General features: G+C 39.3%; 2 protein-coding genes across 3 annotated transcripts; one reads left to right on the forward strand and one right to left on the reverse strand.

The window, feature by feature from the left end:
• Positions 1 to 39: 39 nt before the first annotated feature.
• Positions 40 to 6,045, reverse strand: hhla2a.1 (HERV-H LTR-associating 2a, tandem duplicate 1). 2 transcript variants are annotated; one of them, XM_056410168.1, is made up of 6 exons: positions 5,428 to 6,045; positions 4,020 to 4,328; positions 2,874 to 3,149; positions 2,467 to 2,793; positions 2,271 to 2,378; positions 40 to 537 (listed from the first exon to the last, which is right to left on the reverse strand). In XM_056410168.1, the coding sequence occupies exons 1-6, from the start codon at positions 5,498 to 5,500 to the stop codon at positions 233 to 235; spliced, it is 1,398 nt and encodes a 465-aa protein (XP_056266143.1). In that variant the 5' UTR covers positions 5,501 to 6,045; the 3' UTR covers positions 40 to 232. The 2 variants fall into 2 exon arrangements, with proteins under 2 accessions (XP_056266143.1, XP_056266133.1); XM_056410158.1 differs by having other exon boundaries at positions 4,020 to 4,340.
• On the forward strand, positions 2,574 to 21,214 carry gabrr3a (gamma-aminobutyric acid type A receptor subunit rho3a). Its single transcript, XM_056410145.1, has 10 exons — positions 2,574 to 2,648; positions 8,327 to 8,728; positions 10,110 to 10,222; positions 14,098 to 14,165; positions 14,732 to 14,955; positions 18,164 to 18,246; positions 18,793 to 18,930; positions 19,628 to 19,780; positions 20,211 to 20,404; positions 20,508 to 21,214. Exons 2-10 carry the CDS (start codon positions 8,490 to 8,492, stop codon positions 20,808 to 20,810), a joined length of 1,515 nt encoding a protein of 504 aa, XP_056266120.1. The 5' UTR covers positions 2,574 to 2,648; positions 8,327 to 8,489; the 3' UTR covers positions 20,811 to 21,214.
• The last annotated feature ends 2,847 nt before the right edge of the window (positions 21,215 to 24,061 follow it).

The following is a 24,061-nucleotide window of genomic DNA, read 5'->3' on the forward strand; positions in this document are numbered from 1 at the left end:
AAACTAATTATGTGTGCAAATTTAGCTGAAACGTGCAATAAGTTTTATTTTTATTTTATATGCAGGAAAAAAAACACACTTCCGTGGAACAGTTTTTCCCAGTGTACCAGGAGATGGGGAAGAGATGCACATACTCTGTATACGTTTTGAGAATTGCTTTGATCTGGATGGGTCTGTGTGTTACAGAGCCTGTTGTTCATTTATGGCCAGATGCTTTTATTGTGTTGAAGTTTCATGACATATGATCCCCGGGGTCCATGTTTCCGAGCCCATCCCTCTCCGAACTACTGGAGAGCAGCCCATCGTTTCTCTCCCCGGGTGGTCCTCCTGGATTTCCTCCTCGCTCTATCGTGGAAGCCTCGGTGGAGTCGTCCGGCGAGCCGCCCGCCGCCACTTCCCACCGGAGCTGCGGCCCGCTGCACTCGACCCCACGGCGTCCGATCACGTACGACGCCGTGGCGTTTAGATGTTTGTGAAGGCCGACTACAGCGAAACCGGCTGCGTTCAATCTGTGAGAGGCGCTTCTGGCCTCCATCGCTGCGAGAGGAAATGAAAACAGCAACACGGCTCTGAGATGTGGCATGGGACGCTTTACTTTAATCACATTTGTCCAGTTTGAACACAAGTTGCATTTAAATATGATTTGAGAGATTTTGTAAGTTTACTGTACAAAAGGCTAAAAAAGGGATTCAAAGAAGTATTTATATTGTAGGAGTCCAATTATGGAACAATGTTAAAATGGATATAAGAATGGTCAACTCATTATTTATAAAACTATTTGTGAGGGTCATAAGTGTGATTGAAACATATGTCTATGGAAGATGTATGTGGATATATTCTGTATATATATATATATATATATATATTTTGTATTTTCTTTATTATTTTTCTTTATTTTATATTAATTTTCTGATTTATTTGATTATAATAATTTAGGATAGATTATTATAATCAAATAAATCAGAAAATCTATATAAAATAAAGAAATTATATATATATATATATATATATATATACACCACTCAAAAAAAAGTTTCAGTCATCCATTCAATTGTCTTCCATGAAACTCAACTTTTATTTCAAATGAATATTGAAATTGAATAGAAAATATAGTCAGAGAGACAAGGTTAGAAATAGAAATAATAATTGTTTTTATTTTGTTCTTGTTCTTCAAACTTCAAGCTCAAAGGAAGGTATAGTTGTTATTTATACATAGTTGTTTGTGTTTGTGCTAACATAACATAATGCAATAAGGGTTTTCTAATCAGATATTAGTCTCTAAGGCGATTAGCAAACACAATGATAGAACACTGGACTGAGTGATAGTTGATGAAAATGGGCTCTATACCTCTATGGGAGATTTTTCAGAAGTTTCAGACGCGACCACAATTTATCATTTACCACATGTACATATAAGAATATATTTTTGATTAATGTTATCTTTTATGAAAATTTCTTTTTTCTTTTTTTTTTCTAGACACATTTCTACAACCCCAAAACTTTGAACTTTGGTATATATATATATATATATCTTCCATATACATACGTTTCAATCACAATTATAACCCTAAAAAATAGTTTTATAAATAATACTTTTGAAAACCAAAAATGAGTCAAGAAAAATGATTAAGAAAATACAAAATTATATATATATTTTGTATTTTCTTTATTATTTTTCTTTATTTTATATTAGTTTTCTGATTTATTTAATAATAATAATTTAGGATAGGAATATATAAGCATTTTTGCTTCTACCTATACCTTTTCAGTCTGTATCAGCGGCGGTGGTTTTGTGTGAATGTTTTTTTTCTTCTATTTCATAATGTTATTATTATCCCTGAGTTCAAATGGCTTTCTTTTTTAACGGGTTAACTTGTTGCATAACGGTATGAAAGCTTTTCACTTGTGTGTATTTTCTGGGATGCATGTGTGTTAATCTGTCGCCTATATGAAAAGTATTTTTTCCTCGGCAGGGCACTAGGGCCATACTATATTGTAGCTTTTATTCAGTTAAAAAAAGATGTTTGCCCATCATTGCACTGCCTGAGTGAATGTGTTGCAATGCATGCTCCGCAGAAACTATTACTGTAGTGCATTGGGGAGTATTTAGAACAATGTATTTCTCCCTGGACTTTTTATACATGAAAGCAGAAATTACTCAAGTTTTTCAGAGCTTTGAACCCTAAATGATGCCTAAGCTACAATTGCTTCATGCATTCATTCACCCGTCCATCCCACCGTCTGGAATAGGGCGTGAATATCTCACATACCTCTCATCCGGACACATCGAGGGAGAGCGACGGTGACGGTGAACAAGAAGAAAGCTGCAGAAGCCGCCGTGCTCCACCACGACCTCTGCACGCTCTGCTCGCCCACACCTGTGCAGCAAACGCACCGCATTTCTTTTAGAGTTTCTCGTTTCTTTTTCTATTTTATTGACGTGAACAGAACCCTTTTAAAACTCACTCATTGACGCAACGGTGATGTTGACTCTGGTCTGAACCACGTGTCTGCTCTGTAGGCCCGACAGGGTGCACGTGTACGTCCCGGACTGCTCCTCGATGCCCGGCTTGTGAAGCAGGAGAGACCCGTTGCCCAGAAGAAGCGAGTCCTGGTCCAGTTCCGCCAGGCCCTCCCACAGGTTAAAGGTGAGTCTGGTTTTGGTTTCATATCTCAAGATGACTGCGGGCTCAGAGGACACGGCGAAGGTCCAGGTGAGGGAGAAGTTCTGGAGGCTGTGCGGAGCGATGCAGGGGATGGACAGGGCGTGACCCTCCTCCTGGGTCATGACCTCTGAGGAGATATCACACATTCATCGTTTTTTGCTTTTGATTGGTCAGAAACAGCTACACCACGTGATTGTAACCACCCACCTTGGTTTTTCCGCGACGCGGTCCACACCTGGGTCTTGTCGGCCGCCGTGAAAGAGCAGAAGTAGGTGTAGCTGGAGAGATTACCCAGAATCCTCAGCGTGCTTTCCAAGGCGAGCAGACCCTTGTGGTCCGTGGTTTTGAGGGTTGCGTTGTCGAGAGCTTCCCGGGCCGAGGGGGGGTCCGTGGCCCACGTCACCTGAGGGGCGGGGTAGATGCTGTGAGAGGAGCAGGTGACCAGCTCGTCAGTCATCTCCATGACGACCGACTGGATGAGAGCTGGAGGGAAAGAAGACAGGGTTGACACTCAGTTTATTTACAGTGCTGTTCTTTCAAAAACATCTTCAGATGTTGTTTTTTGCAGCTGCTCCACACTTAAATATTTTTTGTGGATGTTTTTTTTAAACATTAGTAGGAAATGGTTCTTTAACCCTCCTGTTACCTTAGGGTCAATTTGACCCCATTCAATGTTTAACCCTCCTGTTACCTTTATATTTACTGACATATTTTACCCGTGGGGTCAATTTGACCCCAGCAATTAAAACCTCCAGAAAATTATTAGAATTAATATTGTTTCCCAAGTTTAAGTGTGAGGTACTTTATGTTTGTTTGTTGACTACCTAAATAGACCTTTAAATATATAAAAAAGTTGATATTTCTTATATGTTTGACACAGTGAAAAACAGCCTGGGGTCAAATTGACCCCAAAGAACACCGACATTAAACATTGAATCGGGTCAAATTGACCCTAAAGGTAACAGGAGGGTTAAAGAACCCTGGTTTGAAAGGTTCATCGTGGAACCAAAAATGGTGTCTTAAGGAACCATTTTTGAAGGTTCTTCGAGACACCTTTAAGGATTATTTATGAACTATTTTAGGATTTTTTTAAAGAACCCTGGTTTGAAAGGTTCTTTGTGGAACCAGAAATGGTGCGTTAAAGAACCACTTTTGAAGGTTCTTCAAGACCCCTTCAGAGGTTTTTGAAGAACACTTTAAGGAAATGGTTCTTTAGAGAACCCTGGTTTGAAAGGTTCTGTGTGGAACCAGAAATGGTTCTTCTACTGCATCACTCTGAAGAACCAGTGCAGGTTCCACATGGCACCTTTTTTTGTGCACGGTAAAATGTAGGACACTTCAAACAGCACTGACCTTTGACCTCCAGGTTGATAAAGATCTCCTGGCTGCCCTTCCGCGTGCTGGTGTAACACTTGTAGCGGCCCTTATCTTGAACCTTGACCCTCCTGAGGAGCAGCGAGGCGTTGCCGTGGGGGATGTGCAGGTTGAACAAGCAGGTCCTTCCACTGAAGTGTTTGTTCTGCAGTCCAAATTGATCCTTGTTGTAGTAGTAGCTGTGAACGGGGATCTGCTGCTTGTACCAGTGGATCACCACGGTGCCCGTGGGCCTGAAGCTGCAGGGCAGGATGCAGTCGTCGGGGATGATGCAGGTGACGTTGGCATCTGGTAATAGGACTTCAAAAATTATCAGAATTGAAAGTATTGGTATGTCTGACCACCTGTCCGGTGTTATAGTTGTTTTCCTGTAACACTTAAGTTATATTCTCTCTGACAAAACAAGAAAAGTAACCCTAACTTTTCTCGTTTTCCTGCATAATTACACATTCTTTTCAGACCATTTCCAGACACATCTGTGGTGTTTTGGGTTTGCAATGTTCACAAACTGTTCCGACATATATTCGATATATAACATCCAGATTAAGAGCAATAAAATACTTTATTTTGTCTGTGTGATGAGGTCACTGCTGCTGCACTGCTTCATGCTGTCAGTAATTTTTTAAAATTTGATCTCATCTGCCGCTGCAATCCTCGACTTTTTAGAAAGAGAAACGCAAAATTCCCTCAAAGGAGCCTCGGCCCCTCTGTGTTTTAATATCTAATGAGCAGCTGAGCTTATTTTATTCAAAATAGAGATTTATTTATCTATATATCAGTCACAATTCTCAGTCCTCCAGATGTTTGCAGTTGTCACAGCTGGAGAACTCGCTGTGAGGACACAGTGCAGCTGCTGTGGAAACATCAACGCACACTCATGTTATCTGTAATGTTGTCATTCTTCAGCACATAACTGTCATTACATACATTTCTGAGCTGTAAAATCTTTGTTGACATATTGGTTAAATTGACTCTGCATCCACAAAGTGCTCTTTGCTCTGTCTTGACCTTACATTAATAAGTATATACATTAAAAACATCAGTGCATGAGAGGTATGATAGTTTAATTTGAACTCTTATAAGGTATGACAAAAATAAGGATCTTATTTACTAGAAACTACATTTTCAATGTTACAAAACCTCATTCCACCATCAGCTTGTCTGTGAAGGAATGTCTCCTTTATCATCTTATTCTTATCTTTTGCCATCTAAAGTCTGACCGATGGGAACAAAATCAACATAAATCAAAACTCAGGCCAACACTTTTTTTGGTGCAATTTCTAACATTCTTCAAAACATTATTAGACAGCAGCAATAGCTTCTTCAAAGCCTCTTTTCATTTCCAGGAATTGCAGAATAAGATGAGCCAGGTGAAGTATTACGATACCTTTTGAATGCGTCAGCAGCCGTTTCTCCAGGAGCACGAGCAACAGGACGAGGAGTGTTTGCGTCTCTGCCATGTCTGCCGGCCTGATGTTGTTGGTCCGGTGACTGTGTGTACATGTGTGGGAAAGAAAGCTGCATCATGGTGTGTTCCTAACACCAATGAAAGAATGACTAATTAACCAGGCGGGTAAAAGTTTAACCAGCCTGCTGCATGGAAATCGCTTCGTTACACAACGCCTCGACTCAAATGATTCCAAAACACACACACACATGTACACACACAGGTACACACAGTGTAATGTGGGGTCAGATCAGTCCCAATAATTGCAAATGCACACAGAGAGACTCACAAATGCAAACGCAAAGATTCACAAATGCACACAGAACAATTCACAAATATATTCGAATTACAAATGCACACAGAAGGATTTACAAATAAATTAGACTCACAAATGCACGAAGAACGATTCACAAATATATTCCAATGCACATATAAATAAATTACGATGTGTTTGTTTACTTATTTATTTACTCACTTACTTACTTATTTATTGATTTACTGCCTTAATTATTTACTTATTTATTTACTTACTTAGTTACTTATTTACTTACTTATTTACTTTTTAATTACTTACTTACTTATTTATTTACTTACTTATTTTTACTTACTTATTTATTTACTTACTTATTTACTTATTTACTTACTTACTTACTTATTTATTTACTTACTTACTTTACTTACGTATTTACTTATTTACTTACTTACTTACTTATTTACTTACTTATTTACTTACTTACTTTCTTATTTACTTACTTACTTATTTATTTACTTACTTTACTGACTTACTTACTTATTTACTTATTTATTTACTTACTTACTTTCTTATTTACTTACTTATTTACTTATTTATTTACTTGTTTACTTACTTATTTACTTACTTACCTATTTATTTACATACTTCCTTACTTCCTTCATTACTTGTTTATTCTATGATAATGTTGTTATTTTTTGTTGTGGGCATAAACAACATGTGGCTGTTCATGAACGCGCCTCACGGGTTGTTTACACATGTTGACAGAGGGCGCCCTCTAGTGGGCACAGATGAGATGTTTCACTTCCGCATGTGAACCGACCAGCTGTTCCAGCAGCTGCAGCGTCACGTGCACAAGAGAGCCCGGGTCCACGTGCAGCATTCCTTAAAATGGCATCGCTCATGTCTGCCCTCAATCGACTGTAATCCCTAGATCAAAGGAACCGCGGCACCACGGACGCGTCATGCAGTCTGTGTGTTGACGTCATCGTTGTTTCTGGAGTTTCTTTCCTTGGACATTGGACTTTTTTAAATAATAAAAGCCTTATTAACTGAGCCAACACAGAGGGATATACATTGGAAAACGTGTCTATGTTTTTTAACCACGAGTGACTTTTTAACTGCAGTGATTGTACCCGTGTCCTCGAATTGTCTTGTATATATTTATGTTGTATTTGTTCCTTTATGGACTCACAGGGCTCTCAAGTCTCACGCATTGAGCGTGAGACTCACGCATTTCGGTCTTATCTCACGCACTCCCGCCACACATCGAATTCCTCACGCTGAAAAAACCTCTCGGCTATTTAATGCTTGAATGCAGGGGTGCTCAATACGCCGATCGATTGTTCCGCTGCAGAGCTCCGACGCCGGTCTGCGCGCATTGGGATGGAGCAAAAAAATAGTCACTAACTCTTTTCGGCTCGATGCCGGCGCGCGCAACGGTCAGCTGTATCGGGTGCTGATGGAAATCTCACGCTTGCCTGTCTTCAAAACTTGAGAGCCCTGGACTCATGAGTCCATTAAAATAAATATCTCTATAAATGGAATGACTAATGAAAGTTTGTGTAATGTTTTTGTTTTGTTTCGTCTTTTTTTCTTCTTCTTTTTTTCTCCTTGTTTTCATCTTATGTTAAAAAACAACATCATCCTTGTGTGGTGTTTTCCACAAGGTTATTTTATTTTTGTAAAATAATATTTTCAGCATAACAAACTGTAAATAATGGCTATTTCACTACAAATATCCTGTAAACAAATGTTGTTAATAAAAAAATAAAAATAAATGGAATGACTATATTTGGCACAGACCGATCCGACATGATGGATTTAAGAAAAATAACAACTATATTATCCATTCAAATAGATCTATATGCTTCTTTTTAGACGTCACAATGCTCACATTTTGTTTCCGAAGGGAATTGTTTCCACTGCATATATTTTTCATATTATATTATTTTGTTGGCTTGATGGTCCTGGTGTTTAAACCAGAGCTCAACCACACTGCCGAGGGTGCAGCCTGTGGTTGAGCTTTGTGAATATTTCCATGTCAATACACATTTTTTCAAAACCTTTCATGTCTGAGTCAGATGGGCTGACGACACATTGTGATTTACGTTGTTTTGCATTGGATCAAAGTATCATCTGCACCAACACCCACAACTCCTAATCATGTCCCCCCTAATATTTAGACAAAGGGGGGAAACAGTTCAAAGCTTCAGTTTTTTTTTTAGATATCATCTGTCGTGAATGATCACAAGTGCAACATTTGCAGATGTTCCCCCAGACAGATGTTTGCGTCTGTCTGACGGCCTCCAGCCCTCCCACCACAACTGTGTGCAATTCGAGGGGGAAAATCCTGCAATGTAATAAAGTAGGCTATAGGCTTTTCTTTTCTTTTTTTTATCTGGTCAGCACGATGATGAAACTGCCGGTCGTATTATCCCTCTCCCCGCCCCTCTGTTGCCTCCAGTTTGTAGGTTACTGAAAGATTTCCACCAACCAAAGATAAGAAGATTAGAGAGGAATTAACGGTATTCCTTTGTCATTATAGGAATAAATTGATATTTGGTTTTTTTTAAATACGTAAATCAGAGGGTGGGGAGCAACAAGCAAGGAGGGATGTGACACAGAGAAAAAAAACTTCAACCGGGAGAGGATGCATGTACACTGGAGCTGAGCACCGGCATGAAGCAGCAGGACGATGCACAAGTAGCTGGCTGCGTGCGCGGCGCTGCACAATGAGTGCTGCTGGGACATGGACGTGCCGGTAGAGGACGGGGACAGCTGTGGCAATATCCCCGACGCAGTGGGAGGAACGTTCTGGTTCCTCTGGGTCCTTCCAGAGACCCCCCCCAGCTCAACCATGAGAGCGAGGGCCCTCCTGGCCTTCAGACTGGTGTGCCTGGCCTGGCTGTGGCCCGTCGGCAGCCACTTCCCGACCAGCAGGAGACACAAGGAGCAGCGCGGAGACAACGCGCAACAAAAGCACGGAGGGTGAGTCGATGTGGGATTTAATTTTAAAAATATAATTAAATTTTTTTATTCAACCAGGTGAATCCCATTGAAATCTCTTTTTCGTATGACACGTTGGTTTTGTGATTGTGGAGCTGCTTCTGCTGTTGATTTTCAACCCCAGGAATCTCTATGTGTGTGTATGGCTTATCTCCAGATGCCATCAAATATATGGAAAATTGGAAATGGAAAAAGTAAGAGCAGGTGATGTAACATGTGAGGATGAACGACGTGCTGGTGATTCTGTCAAATTATATTCATAACGATTCATCTGTTGCTTTTTAACCCCGGGAATCTCTGTGTGTGTGTATGGCTTATCTCCAGATGCTACTTTACAACGTCATCAAATATATGGTTATGAATATGGGAAAAATAAAAGCAGGTGATGTAACATATGAGGATGAACGATGTTCTGCGGATTCTGTTACAGTCACATTATATTCATAATGATTCATCGTGTCCTTTAGAATGCACAGTGCTTTTTAATTGGACACTGACAAATGTACATTAAAGATATAAATTTTTTAGGTTTTCTAGGAATTCAGGATTCACTTTTCTCTCTCTTTATGATGAATCTCTTTTTTCGTATATGACACGTTGGTTTTGTGATTGTGGAGCTGCTTCTGCTGTTGATTTTTAAGCCCAGGGATCTCTGTGTGTGTGTATGGCTTATGTCCAGATGCTTCTTTACAATTTCATCAAATATATAGTTGTGAACATGGAAAAAATAAGAGCAGGTGATGTAACATGTGAGGATGAACAATGTTCGTTTGATTCTGTTAAAGTCCCAATTATATTCATAATGATTCATACGTTGCTTTTCAACCCCAGGAATCTCTATGTCTACTTTACAATGTCATAAAATATGGTTATTATGAATATGGAAATGACAATTGGAAATGAAAAAAGTAAGAGCAGGTGATGTAACATGTGAGGATGAACGATGTTAATTATATTATATATATATATATATATATATATAATGATTTACCGTGTCCTATCATTAAAATAGACAGTGGTTTTTAATTGGACGGTGAAAAATGTACATCAGAGACATTTTATTTTTTAGGTTTTCTAGGAATTCGGTGAATACCGATGGGACTTTTAGAGCCAGGATCAATATCCGTGACCCAGTTACATGTTTTATCAGTGGAATAACCTTCCAAAGGGGTCGTTGGCCTTAGCTCGTAATCATAGTGCCTCAAGTCCAATTAAGCATCGCTAACTCCCCGGACCGTCAGTTCTGCTTCAAGTGCGTCTGTGTTCCTAGAAGAGAAGCATGAAAACACAGAGAAGGAGAGAGAAAGAGAGAGAGAGAGAGAGTTTCCACGTTAAGCTTTCATTTGTTCTCTGTGGTTCTCAGGCGGGTGGATCTCAAGATGAAAAAGCTGGACAGCACCAAGTCTCTGCTAATTAAATCCGAGCAGCTGCTTCGGATTGAAGACCATGACTTTGCAATGCGGCCTGGATTTGGAGGTAAAAACACAAATATAATCCCTCTGTATCGAGTACATCTATTCAATTCAAATGTGATGTCCTGGTAATGTAGTAAAGTGAAGTGGGTTACTGTCATTTGGTGCGATGCCTCCCAAAATAAAAACCTCAGTGACCCAGATCGTCTGGCGTGCGAGCTGCAGACAGGAGTACAGATGAAATAATCTGAACTGCGTATTTAATTCTGGGAATTCAAAACACTAAAAATAGAATGATTAATTGTACAATATGTATATAGTTACATACATAGCCTCAAAGCACATATCTCTATTTTATTATTGCTATTAATTCAAGTAAATGGTGTAACTGCAGTAGATCGCTGGAGATCTTGGCAAACTCAGCACTTTATTTTTCCGCTGTATATTTAGTGTTTTAGTATTAGTATTTAGTATTGTTATTGTGTTTTGTGTTTTATTATTATTTTCTATAAATGCTCTGATGTGCACCCGCTGCTGTGATCCTGAAATTTCGCCACTGTGGGACTAATAAAGGAATATCTTATTTTATCTTATATAACAGAGATATTTAAATAACCTTCATTCCAATAAACACTAAAACTAGAATGATTACTTGTTATCTTAGACTGTACAATATGTATATATTTAAATACATAGCTTCAAAGCACATATCTCTATTTTATTTTTGCTATTAATTCAAGTAAATGGTGTAACAGAAATATTTAAATAACCTGAATTCCAATCATATTTACCAGTACTTCCCTTTTTTTAACAATTTTACTATGATTTAAATGCAACGGTTGCTTTTCTCTCGTCAGAGGTTACGTCATTCTTGAAACACGTGAAGGCAGCAGTCGCTCTGAATAACATATTAACAACTAGAACGGGCACTCGGTAGAGCGCATACCTTCGCATATCACAAGATTGGGCATTGAATTATGAACATTTTGGCATTAGTTGCATGCCAATTGGATAACAATTTATCGCGCTCTGGTAAAAATAAGATGTTGACCTTGTCATGACCTTGACCTTTGACCCGATCAATCCAAAAATCTAATCAAATGGTCCCCGGATAATGACCAATCATCCCACCAAATGTCATGCGAGTCGGTTTAATATTTTTTGAGTTATGCGAGTAACACGCATACAAATAAATAATTACACGGCGATCAAAACATAACCTTCCGCATTTTCAATGCGAAGGTAACTAGAATGGGCACTCGGTAGAGTGCATACCTTTGCATATCACAAGATTGGGCATTGAATTATGAACATTTTGGCATTAGTTGCATGCCAATTGGACAAAAATGTATCGTGCTATGGTAAAAAAAAAGATGTTGACCTTTCCATGACCTTGACCTTGACCTTTGACCCGATTGATCCCAAAATCAAATCAAATGGTCCCCGGATAATAACCAATCATCCCACCAAATTTCATGCGATTCAAGAAGATTTTGACCTGTTCATGATCTTTGACCTTGAACTTTGACCCGATCGATCCCAAAATCTAATCAACTGGTCCCCCGATAATAACCAATCATCCCACCAAATTTCATGCGATTCGGTTAAATACTTTTTGAGTTTTGCGAATAACACGCATACAAATAAATAAATAAATAAAGTAGAACGGGCACTCGGTAGAGCGCATACCTTCGCATATCACAAGATTGGGCATTGAATTATGAACATGTTGGCATTAGTTGCATGCCAATTGGATACAAATTGACCGTGCTATGGTAAAAAGAAGATTTTGACCTTTTCATGACCTTGACCTTTGACCCGATTGATCCCAAAATCTAATCAAATGGTCCCCGGATAATAACCAATCATCCCACCGAATTTCATGCGATTCGGTTTAATACTTTTTGTGTTATGCTAATAACACGCATACAAATAAATAAATAAATACACGGCGATCAAAACATAACCTTCCGCATTTTCAATGCGAAGGTAATAATATAATATCCTCCTCAGAGGTTAAACCTCAAGGACTCCTCCCCACCTGCCGTTGAGTTACTGTAGAAGCAGTTGAACCTAAAAAATCAAATCTGCATTGTTGTACAAAAAGCACATGACATAAACCATCTCCAGACTTCCTGTCCGTCAACATGTTTCCTTTGTAGAACCATCAATGTCTTCACACAACCTGCTTTAATGCATGCAGTGGGTGTCCCGTATGGTTTTCTTATTGCAGGTGTATGAACTCCATGAGCTCCTCTCAGATGGACATCAGTAAATACACCTGCTGCCAATAATTTGCCCTGTTAAAAATCCTTTTTAAAATCCGCTCATCAGACGTGACGTTTTGTTTAAAACGACCGTTATTGGAGCGGAAGAGTCGACTTCCTGTCACAGAATCAAAATGGTTGTTTGGGAGATGCCAAGTTTACGTTTATAATCTTTTGACCTTTCGCTGCCGTTACTCTGTCGGTTACGGAGCGTGTCGCGCTTGTAAAAACAACGAGCGGGCCTGCCTGTTATAATCCTCCCGTTTCACGACTCGACTGTAATTTGGAGGCTTCCGAGCGCTTCCCTTCATTAGATAATGGCGCCGAGAGAACGGGATGTTTAGTACGCGTCACGCGGTTTACAGTATTCTGACGCTTTGTGATTAAACAACCAGATACACAACATACACACAGAGGAATGAAGGTGCCGTATAGAACCAACAAGGGTTCTTCAGAGTGACGCCATAGAAGAACCATTTTTGGTTCCACGATGAACCTTTCAAACCAAGGTTCTTTAAAGAACCATTTCCTTAAATAGTTATTCAAATAACCTATGAAGGTGTCTCAAAGAACCTTCAAAACATGGTTCAATGCACGATTTCTGGTTCCACGAAGAACCTTTTTATACCAGGGTTCTTTAAAGAACCATTTCCTTAAATAGTTATTCAAATAACCTCTAAAGGTGTCTCAAAGAACCTTCAAAACATGGTTCTTTAAGGCACCATTTTTGGTTCCACGATGAACCTTTCAAACCAAGGTTCTTTAAAGAACCATTTCCTTAAATAGTTATTCAAATAACCTCTAAAGGTGTCTCAAAGAACCTTCAAAACATGGTTCTTTAAGGCACCATTTTTGGTTCCACGATGAACCTTTCAAACCAGGGTTCTTTAAAGAACCTTTCAAACCAGGGTTCTTCAAAGAACACTTTTCTAAATTAGTTCTTCGAATAGCCTCGAAAGGTGTCTCAAAGAACCTTTAAAACATGGTTCTTTAATGCACGATTTCTGGTTCCACGAAGAACCTTTTTAAACCAGGGTTCTTCAAAGAACCATTTCCTTAAATAGTTCTCAATAGAACCTATTAAGGTGTCTCAAAGAACCTTAAAAAATGGATTGCAAGCTAGTCGAGGTTGATGAAGGTTATCGACAAAGCACTTTTTTTTAAACGAGCAATAACAACAATACAATACCAAACACACACATTTCACAATGCTTGGCCATAATATGATGAAGTTAGCTATCTTCTCAATAAATACTATATGTGTAGTTATTTGAAAGAATCAAATACATCATAATACTGTTTGGTTAATTACTTAAAGCTTATCCAGAATAAATGAAAAGCTGATAACACGTTTAAGGATATCTATAAACCCATCGAGTGTTTTCATATCTGTGCTTCCTCAATGTGAGCAGCACCACGACGAAGAGGATTATTGCCTCACCAAAGTCGTTACGCGTGAACCGCCAGCTGTGTGTAGCTGGCAGAGTGATGCTGAAGCTGGGCAGTTTGTATTAGAAGATGACAGGAAACTCCAAATGAGTCACGCTTAAGAAGCAGCACGATGTCAGGGGCTTAGCTTTCATCCCTACGATGTCGTTTATGTCATATATGATGAATGTAATCCGACTGCTGCTCGAAGCGGATTCATTACAACGTGTGACCTTTTTTGCAGGTTCGGCTATTCCTGTGGGCATCGACGTCCAGGTGGAGAGCATCGACAGCATATCTGAAGTGAACATGGTGTGTGCCTCTGGGAGCTTCTGCAGCTATAGTCTAGACCAGGAGCCACATCAGCATCATGGCTGCCCGTAAAAAGGGCGGTTGTTACTTTAACACTGTATAATATATATATAATTTTGTATTTATATATATATTTATTATCATTATATTATATATATATATTTTATATATATATATTCATTATTATAATATATATGTATATATATATTTATATTTATATATTCATTTATTATTATTATTATTATTATATATATATAAATATATATATATATTTCTCTATATATATTATTTTGTATTGATATATTATCATTATATTATATATATATATATTATATACTGTATATATTTTTTATTATTATATATATGTATATATATATTTATATATTCATTTATTATTATTATTATTATATATATATATATATAATTTAAAATTGTAATACTCCCGAGCAAATTGTTAAATAACTGTCTTTGCATTTGATTATTGTTGTCTGTGGTCTAGACCATTATACGGGGTCCCCCTTTTCTCTGCTAGGTCTTGAGCTGCTGTGGTTGCTTTTGTTTCTCAGGACTTCACCATGACTTTGTACCTGAGGCATTACTGGCAGGACGACCGGCTGGCCTTCCCCTCCAGCAACAACAAGAGTCGTACCTTCGATGCGCGTCTGGTGAAAAAGATTTGGGTTCCCGACGTGTTCTTCGTCCACTCGAAGCGTTCCTTCATACACGACACGACCATGGAGAACATCATGCTGAGGGTTTTTCCCGACGGCAATATCCTCTACAGCGTCCGGTAAAAAAAGAGAATGATTTGAAAACGAGACTAAACGGCTTTAGCCTCGTTTCTGCTGAACAGTGCCCTCTGTGGTGATAAATGGTAATTGCAGGTTCATGGCACATTGAATTTAAAGATTCAAGATTCAAGTTTGTATTTGCCATTTGTGCCTAGAACTATGGAGAACTTAAAATGTCTTACGTATAAATAAATAAATGCATGAATAAATATAGGAATAAATAAATAAATGCTTAAATAAATGTATAAATAAATACAGGAATAAATAAATATAAGTTATACCGAAACAGGACATCGTTAAATAATTATATTTCTACATTTCTGTATTTATTTATGTCTCTATATATGTGTCCACACGTATTTCTTCATTTATTTATGTCATGTTGAAGGTAAAATTATGTTTAAATGTTAGAAAATAGGTAGAAAAGAGCAAGAAATTAAGCAAAATGTAATTATTCATGTTCATTGAAGTTCAATGACCCCAACCACAAGTTACTGGTCAATCCAGACGAAGTACAAGTAGCAAACCCATTGTTAATTTAGAGCCTTTAACAGAAGTAGCAACATTTAAAAAACAGAATATGTCGCCTTCAATCAATTTTAAATTAGGGCTGTGAAACGATTACAATTTTTAATCGGGTTAATCACAGGTTTTTGTGGATTAATCATGATTAATCACATATTACCGATATTCTCGGTATATTTTGTGAGAACATAGAGATTTATGACAAAAGACGGATATATACATTTATACATTCTTCTATACAATGGTGCTGCAACTCAGCAGTTATTTAGCAGTTTTCTTCCATATGGAACATTAATACATCTTCATCCTAAACAGAATGTTTAACCCTCCTGTTACCTTTCGGGTCAATTTGACCCCATTCAATGTTTAATGTCGGTGTTCTTTGGGGTCAATTTGACCCCAGGCTGTTTTTCACTGTGTCAAACATATCAGAAATATCAACTTTTTATTTATTTAAAGGGCTATTTAGGTAGTCAACAAACAAACATAAAGTACCTCACACTTAAACTTGGGAAACAATATTAATTCTAATAATTTTCTGGAGGTTTTAATTGCTGGGGTCAAATTGACCCCGAGGGTAAAATATGTTAGTAAATGTAAAGGTAACAGGAGGGTTAAACAGAGCATTTTCTCTTGTTTGTCAACCATTAACTCCACCATGACACAATCTAAAGGTGGACAGATTGACAAGTGACTTTTTTTTTTGCTCGGTCCCGATGCGCGCGCACGGAGCTCTGTGGCGCGCCAGACGGAGATCGATAAGTGTTAACGCAACGCGTAGAGACAGAGATGACATGCTGCTGTGGAGATACGATCAACAACAGACGTTTAGTTTAATAAAAGAACAAAGACGTGCTATAGAGAACCCAGGGGGCGGGCCAATCTTTTTAATGTCATGCGATCTACCGACACTACGCCGCGATCGACTGGCAGGTCGCGATCGACGTGTTGAGACCCTGATCTACAGGAAGTAAAAGTCGTAACAAGGTTTCCGTAGGTGAACCTGCGGAAGGATCATTACCGATGAACAGACCGTCTGCATGAGAGCGGACAGAGTTCAGATTGAAGTGGTGTATTGGAAGCTCATTTTGCAAGTGACTTTTTTTTCGTCCCAACGACCAACAACAGACGGATTGGAAGCTCATTCTGCGCATGCGTTAAATGCGTTTATAAAAAAAAACTAGTTAAACCTGTAATTGGATTAACTGAGTTAACGCGTTATTTTTCACAGCACTATTTTAAATACATACTCATTTTCTACTTCAATCTTTTTTTGGATGCATTCTTCTAAAAGGCACCATGTTATTTGGATCATTCATGAAATGGTCGTAATCCTGCCGAGTCCTCCGTTGAAATATCTTTCTTTTTTTTGACAACCGAATATGCAACAACCAGAAATGTTGCTGCTGTTGACAGTTTTAATTTCCATGCTTGAAAATCCCTATAAGTAGTCTTTTCCTCTTTAAAAAGGTGCATATCTTTAACCTTACCATTGTATGTAAATATACTTAACCCTTGTGTTGCCTTCGGGTCATTTTGACCCGAATCAATATTACACCCTCCCCCCGCCTTTGGATTAATTTGACCCCATTCAATGTTTAATGTCGGTGTTCTTTCGGTAGTCAACAAACAAACATAAAGTACCTCACACTTAAACTTAAAAAACAATATTAATTCTAATAATTTTCTGGAGGTTTTAATTGCTGGCGTCAAATTGAACCCAAAGGGTAAAATATGTTAGTAAATATAAAGGTAACAGGAGGGTGAAACATTGAATCGGGTCAAAATGACCCAAAGGCGGGGGGAGGGTGTAATATTGATTCGGGTCAAAATGACCCGAAGGCAACACAAGGGTTAAGTGAGTCTGGATGATTTGAAAAGAATGTCAACCAAGATACTATTAATCCCCTATTAATGTAAGGTTTATCCACCATTAATGCAAGATGTATCTACTATTAATGCAAGGTTTAGCACGCACAGCCTGAACGGCGTATGAGACGCCATCGGACTGCATTCATCGTTTTTATTTCAGCAGCAGATGTCGACAATATGGCGTCGTATCCCCGACAGCTTGCTGCGGCCTGATCGGCACGGCCACGGTCAGCGCACGACCAAATGACCTCTGACCTTTCCATTTTCAGACCTCTAATCAAAACCCGCCTCTTCAGAGCGGCTTTTAACGTGTGCTTACGTGCTCTGTGTTTGTATGACATGACAAACAACAATCAACGCAAGGAGGGAGGAGGAGAGGAGGGAGGGAGAGGAGGGAGGAAGGCGGAAAGGAGGAAGGAGAGGGTCAGTCAGTCCCGGGTCCGTGATGAGACGACCGTCCCGGAAAAAAAAAAGGTGTGGCGGGAGGTCGGACTCGAACAGGGAGTGTCAGGGGGGGGGGGGGTCGACAATCTTTCTCTTCGCTTCAGTGTCTTTGGCTGTGGTATGTCTTTGGCTGTGGTATAGCTCTTTGGCTGTGGTATAGCTCTGTTGTGCAGTTTTAAAAACGTTTGTAAAAGTTTTTCGAGTCTTGTGAAAAGCGCCATATAAATCAAAAGTATTATTATTATTATGCATCAGCGTCATAACTGTTTATAAAAAGTCCAGCACTTATTTTTGTAGCCTTTTTGACATATTTCTTGAATTGCTTGATGTTTGTGGCTGTTTCTTTCACTGTAATCCGTGTTGTAGGATCACTGTGACGGCACTGTGCTCCATGGACTTCAGTAGTTTCCCTCTGGACACACAGAGTTGCTCTCTGGAGCTGGAGAGCTGTGAGTACCACAGTCGGGATGTTTCTTTCTTTTTTTAAAGTAGGATTATTTTGTTGCTTAAAAAAAACACACCATTGGATATCTTTGATAGTTATCCTGTAGGAGCACACACCGCACATTAAGTGCATTACCAATACTTCAAAAACACAGTAACCATCGCCATCTTCAATTCAATTCAATTGCTTTTATATATAGCCCAATTGCACAAATTATGAGTTTGCCTCAAAGGGCTTTACAGTCTGTACACATACGACATCCCTGACCTTTGACCTCACATCGGATCAGGAAAAACTCCCAAGAAATAGAAAAAAAAAGCTTTCACAGGGAAAAAGGTGAAGAACCCTTCCTTGCCATATTCTTTTTTTGCAAAGATTAAATAAATCATAATCCCTAATCAACTAAAATCTCTGACCATAATAAATGATTTACTGGGGATTGTGTTTTTCATTCTGCTCTGAATTTAAATGTGGTCATAACTGGCGATAGTTGGGATTAGATTATCTGTGGGAAATGTTTTCTCTCTCTCTCTCTCTCTCTCTCTCGAAGACGCGTACAATGAGAACGATCTAATGCTCTACTGGAAGAACGGGAACGATTCATTGAGGACTGACGAGATCGTGCTCTCTCAGTTTTTTATTGAAGACTTCCGGCCTTCCTTTGGGCTTGCCTTCTACAGCAGCACTGGTATGTGAGGTTAGGGCCCCTCTGAGTCGTTCCCCGGTTTGGGAACGACCAGAGAGCTCCTTCTTTGAGCTTAACACAGAGAATGTCTGCTTTTATAAAAAGGGAAAGTTTAAGATGCTTTATATTTGATTCCCATGGTAGCTCCAGCAAACAGGGAGAACAATAATGTCTTTAACATTGAAACAGTCTTCAAGGATTCAATAGCAACCTTGAAATTCAACCATTGAAGGATCCTTCCCTGACTTTCAGACCCCCCCCCCCCCCCCCCCAGTATATATGTACTGTATGCATGTCTCAATATAAAGCTCCCGCTGGCAGATGGTTAGCCTAGCTTAGCATAATAGACATTACCAAAATAACCTCAGCATTTCAAGCCCTGTATTAAAGATTGCATGGCTACATTTATTTAAATATCACAATGTAAGACAGCACAAGCCTTTTTATTTACAGTATTCAAATATCATTTTGAATTTCTCCCGTGGTATATAAGCTTTAATATTTAAGCATTTTGGAGTTGTGTGAGCGGGGAGATCTGCCCCAGATAATAATCGCCGTCTCATCCGAGTTTGAGGTTCTTCCTGTTGGTCCATCTTCTTAGAGTCCCAATTTACACAACACTATGCAGGTTCTTTTGCATGTTCTGGAGTGATAGTCTTGCTCGCCGTCTCCACTTCCTGTGCATGTATCTCTGTTTCAGGTTGGTACAATCGGCTCTACATTAACTTCATTCTCAGGAGGCACATCTTCTTCTTCATGCTTCAGACGTACTTCCCCACCATGCTGATGGTGATGCTGTCCTGGGTGTCTTTTTGGATAGACAGGAGGGCCGTACCTGCCCGTGTCTCTCTGGGTACTGAGACCACGTGACCGTGTTGTCTTGAACACATGTTGACAGATTTATTTAAAAAAAATACTATGTGGCAGATATTTTTAGCCAGAAACTGTACAAAAGCATCACTTAGCCTAGTTTTCTGTTTTATTTAGAGGATTACTTTGACATTTCGTGAAAGCTTATTATTTAAACTATTTTCATAATTCTCAGCACGAAAGGGAAAAAGCTTCTTTTTTTCCTCCAAAATGTTAAATTAATCCTTAATATTTCTTGGTGATTGAAGTATTTAAAAACTGCTGATACACCAAATATATGAGAATTTCTACCATCCATTTTGGGTGTTTTATTATGCCTGTTGCATTCAGCGTATAAAAGCTTTATCAATCCAACACAATTGCGGTTATTTGTGAGGTAACATTTTAATACTCACGATGTGTTGTGTATCCAGGCATCACCACGGTTCTGACCATGTCCACCATCATCACTGGTGTCTCAGCCTCTATGCCACAGGTGTCTTACGTCAAAGCTGTAGACATCTACCTGTGGGCAAGCTTCTTGTTTGTCTTCCTGTCTGTCATCGAGTATGCCGCCGTCAACTATTTCACCACGGTGGAGGAGATGAAGAAGCTCAAGAGGGCAAAGGTCACTCTCATTCCATTTTTTTGTTTTTGTTTTGCCAAGAAAATAATCTTGAATGGGATAATAACTTCCAGGCTAACTCTCTTCTCTTCTGCCTCCTCTGCAGAACCCCAACTCCTTCGATGCCAGCCAGGCTATGGCGTTCGACGGCTGTTTCCACGACAATGACATGGACCTGACCCCTTTCCCAGATGTCTCCAGCACCCCGAACACAGAGAGGAACACCCAGTCTCGAAACTCTACCGTCTCCGGACCAACAGAAGGCACCGGGCTACGCCGCGAGCACCCCGTGAAGCAACACCTCAGCTTCATCATGAGCAACAGCTACATGATCGACTCCTACTCCAGAGTCATATTCCCCCTGGTTTACCTGCTCTTCAACATCATTTACTGGAGTTTGTATGCATAGTACATAACCCATGCAGCAGAATACAAACAGTATTAATCTTTGACTATTTTCACCATTTGGTTATACATTGTAACACCAACAGGCTGCAATGAGCTGATTCATAATAATCTGTTAATCTGTTATGGGATACAACCACAGTGTCTGCCGATGGGCGTATAGATCTCTATCTGCACGGTATCTTTTACTCAAGGGGCGTTCAGTTGTAACTTGGATAAAAACGCAAGATCGGCTGTTACATTGAACGGCTGTTGTTTTTGCAGATGTTTGTGTGTTTTTCGACATGCCTGTTTTATAAAGAGAAAACGTTTTATTCTCACAAATATATTTAATTTCTTGATTAGACACAAAACATAAAATTGTATAATTACTTAAATTGTCTTGCAAAATAAATGGATGCTCTTCAATATGTCCCACGCTTATTAAAATTATTTGTATTTTTAAGCGTGCCTCAAAATCTGAGGATTTAGGATTTAACACTTTTTTTGAGTGTTTGTTGGCTCTCCCGCAGACATGTTGAGCCCTTTATGAACACTTCCCGTAAGTCTGCATTTCTGCAGACTTTGCTTAAGGGAATGACCCACATCTCATAGCGTTACGACAATAAACACACGGTTAGCGGTGGAATAAATAGGTGTTCAGCCTGAAAATTGGGGATTGGGCCTGTGCAAACTAGCATGCTTTTTTTTAGCTATTAATGGCCCACAATCCTCTGCCCAGTGGTTTCATGTGCAAGAGGGTTCAAGTTCAAGGTGGAAGGTTCTGAGTAAGCAGTGAGCAAAGCAATTGAGTGCATGCTGCATGCAGCGGTACGTATTAAGGTCTGTCAGGTGACTGGAGGAGAAGTAGCGCTAGTGGGCTAGCAAGCAAAAGCAAACAAGACGTCTGTGTCTCAGACCGTTTGAACTGGGTAAGTAATAGTATTGTAATTATAATTTAGTTGGCTTTGGATCATGCAGAAAGGAGCGTTTGACTTAAATTTAGTCGAGTGAATCAGTTGTACGGTCAGCTGAAGAAGCTAGCAGCTAGTTTCCATTACAGCTAACGCTAGCGCACACGCTAGCTTGTCAATGTTAGCCTGTTGTACTTCAGCGGCGACATTAACGTTAAACTTCTGAAGATTTCTGAGGCCTCAGTTCTGTTTGAGGTGTGAGCTTGGCCTGTTGAAGGGGCGTGTTGTTTGGGTACCCATCTTTTAAAGGCCCCGACAGGCTGCACCCCGAATAGTCCGAACCCTAATAAGTGAGCATTCATATTTAACGTGTCACCATCTCAGTCTTATGTTTACCTTCTTTTAGTTTTTTACGTCTCCATACTTACAGTCGTCACCCCGTGGTTAACGTCACATTGCAATGAAGTGTGGGTAATTCCCTTGGGCAAAGTCTGCATCTAATGTGGAAAGGGTTTATAAAAAGATCAAAGGCCCAATCCCAATGCCCCCCCCCCCCCCCCAAGGCTTTAAACCCTGAATCCTCAGGGACTTACTGAAGTCACCTGGTAAACAGTTGAGTGTGAGCGACGGCGAGGGCTTGAAACGGTGTAAATACAAATGGGGCAGCACCAGCCAGGTCACGTTGGCATGACAACGTCAACAAATATAATGTACAATTCACGTTGTATTTTTTACTCCCTGATTTCCCTCAGGAGACGAGAGGTCGATTAAAATTATACTTTTATTCTCGTTTGTCGTCGTCGACTAAATTGTGACGGGATGAATAAATCTGTGTAGTATAATATTTGTATGTGTTTTTATGTTCCAACTTTAATCCTTAATGTTTCTGAGTAAATGTAATCTGCCAGGCTGAACACCTGTGTGCCGTCATCTTTGTTTACCTTTTTTTTTTCATCCACTGGTAACCCCCGTGGGTTGTGGGTAATTCTCTTGGGCAAAGTTTGCATCTAATGCTGATTTAGGGGAAACGGATTATTAAAGGAGTCAAAATGTCTGCCAGAAAGCCGTCAAACGCTCAACGATTTGACGATAGGCTCCACGGAGTCCACAATGCACGCCGTTTATATTCGTTTCCCACTTGACCCGCCTGCATGACCCCAGGGCATGATGGGAAATGCCTGGCTCACTAACGGGTGAGTGTACTGTAAGAATATGGTGGGCATATTTTGATACTCTTATTACCTTTGCATTGAAAATGCGGAAGGTAATGTTTTGATCGCTGTGTATTTATTTATTTATTTGTATGCGTGTTACTTGCATAAGTCAAAAAGTATTAAACCGAATCGCATGAAATTTGGTGGGATGATTGGTTATTATCCGGGGCCCATTTGATTAGATTTTGGGATCGATCGGGTCAAAGGTCAAGGTCACGAAAAGGTCAACATCTTCTTTTTACCATAGCGCGGTCAATTTATATCCAATTGGCATGCAACTAATGCCAACATTTTCAAAATTCGATGCCCAATCTTGTGATATGCGAAGGTATGCGCTCTACCGAGTGCCCATTGTAGTTACAGTAGCTTTAAGATTTTTAGTGGTAGTGTATTTACATTTTCATTACACATTTAAATGTAGATTGCATTTGGTTTGATTCCTTTTTGATTAAAAGTACATATTCGTTCATGGTGTCATGTGGAGGAAAAAAAAGTAGTTTCTTTAATGTAATGTAAAGTGATGGGCCCTCACATCCTGCACAATGATAGGCAGCCGAAGTGGAAAAAAGCTATTAAACTATTTTTAAATTTCATATACATTTTTATCATGAAGCTGGTCAAAGGCTGTTCGGGAAGCTGTTTGGGTGTGCTCTGCCATCACGGTTTCAACCCTCCAACAGATATGAAAACCTGGCAAGTGGTTATTGTTGTCCTTCTGCTTCCCCCTAGTGTACATATAGAGAACTACACCTATCCTATTGTTCTGTTTCTTTATCTACTTAACTGGGAACTCATGCGGTTACAGCATTACATATGTTTGCTATTACTATAAAATATGATGTACTTCCAAGTGTTGCCACTACTATTTTAATGTGAATACACAATCACGCTTTATAGATCAAATAATTGTTATAAATGAAGAAATTATAAAGTGTAGGTTCCCTTTTGTTTCTGACCTCTGCTGGGATAGTTTATCCTGAATGTTACTTTATTCTCTATACTTTATTTAATTATTGAGCCCTCCCACTGTTAGTTTGACCCTTGACCTCCTGTGTTTCCATTTATGACACAAATCCATGTTGTATTTAACCTAAAACAGGTTGAACATGTTGCTTCTTAAAAAATGATCTGTTGTGTAACAATATTTT

The sequence above is a fragment of the Pseudoliparis swirei genome, chromosome 3, assembly GCF_029220125.1.
Source record: "Pseudoliparis swirei isolate HS2019 ecotype Mariana Trench chromosome 3, NWPU_hadal_v1, whole genome shotgun sequence".
NCBI lineage: Eukaryota > Metazoa > Chordata > Actinopteri > Perciformes > Liparidae > Pseudoliparis > Pseudoliparis swirei.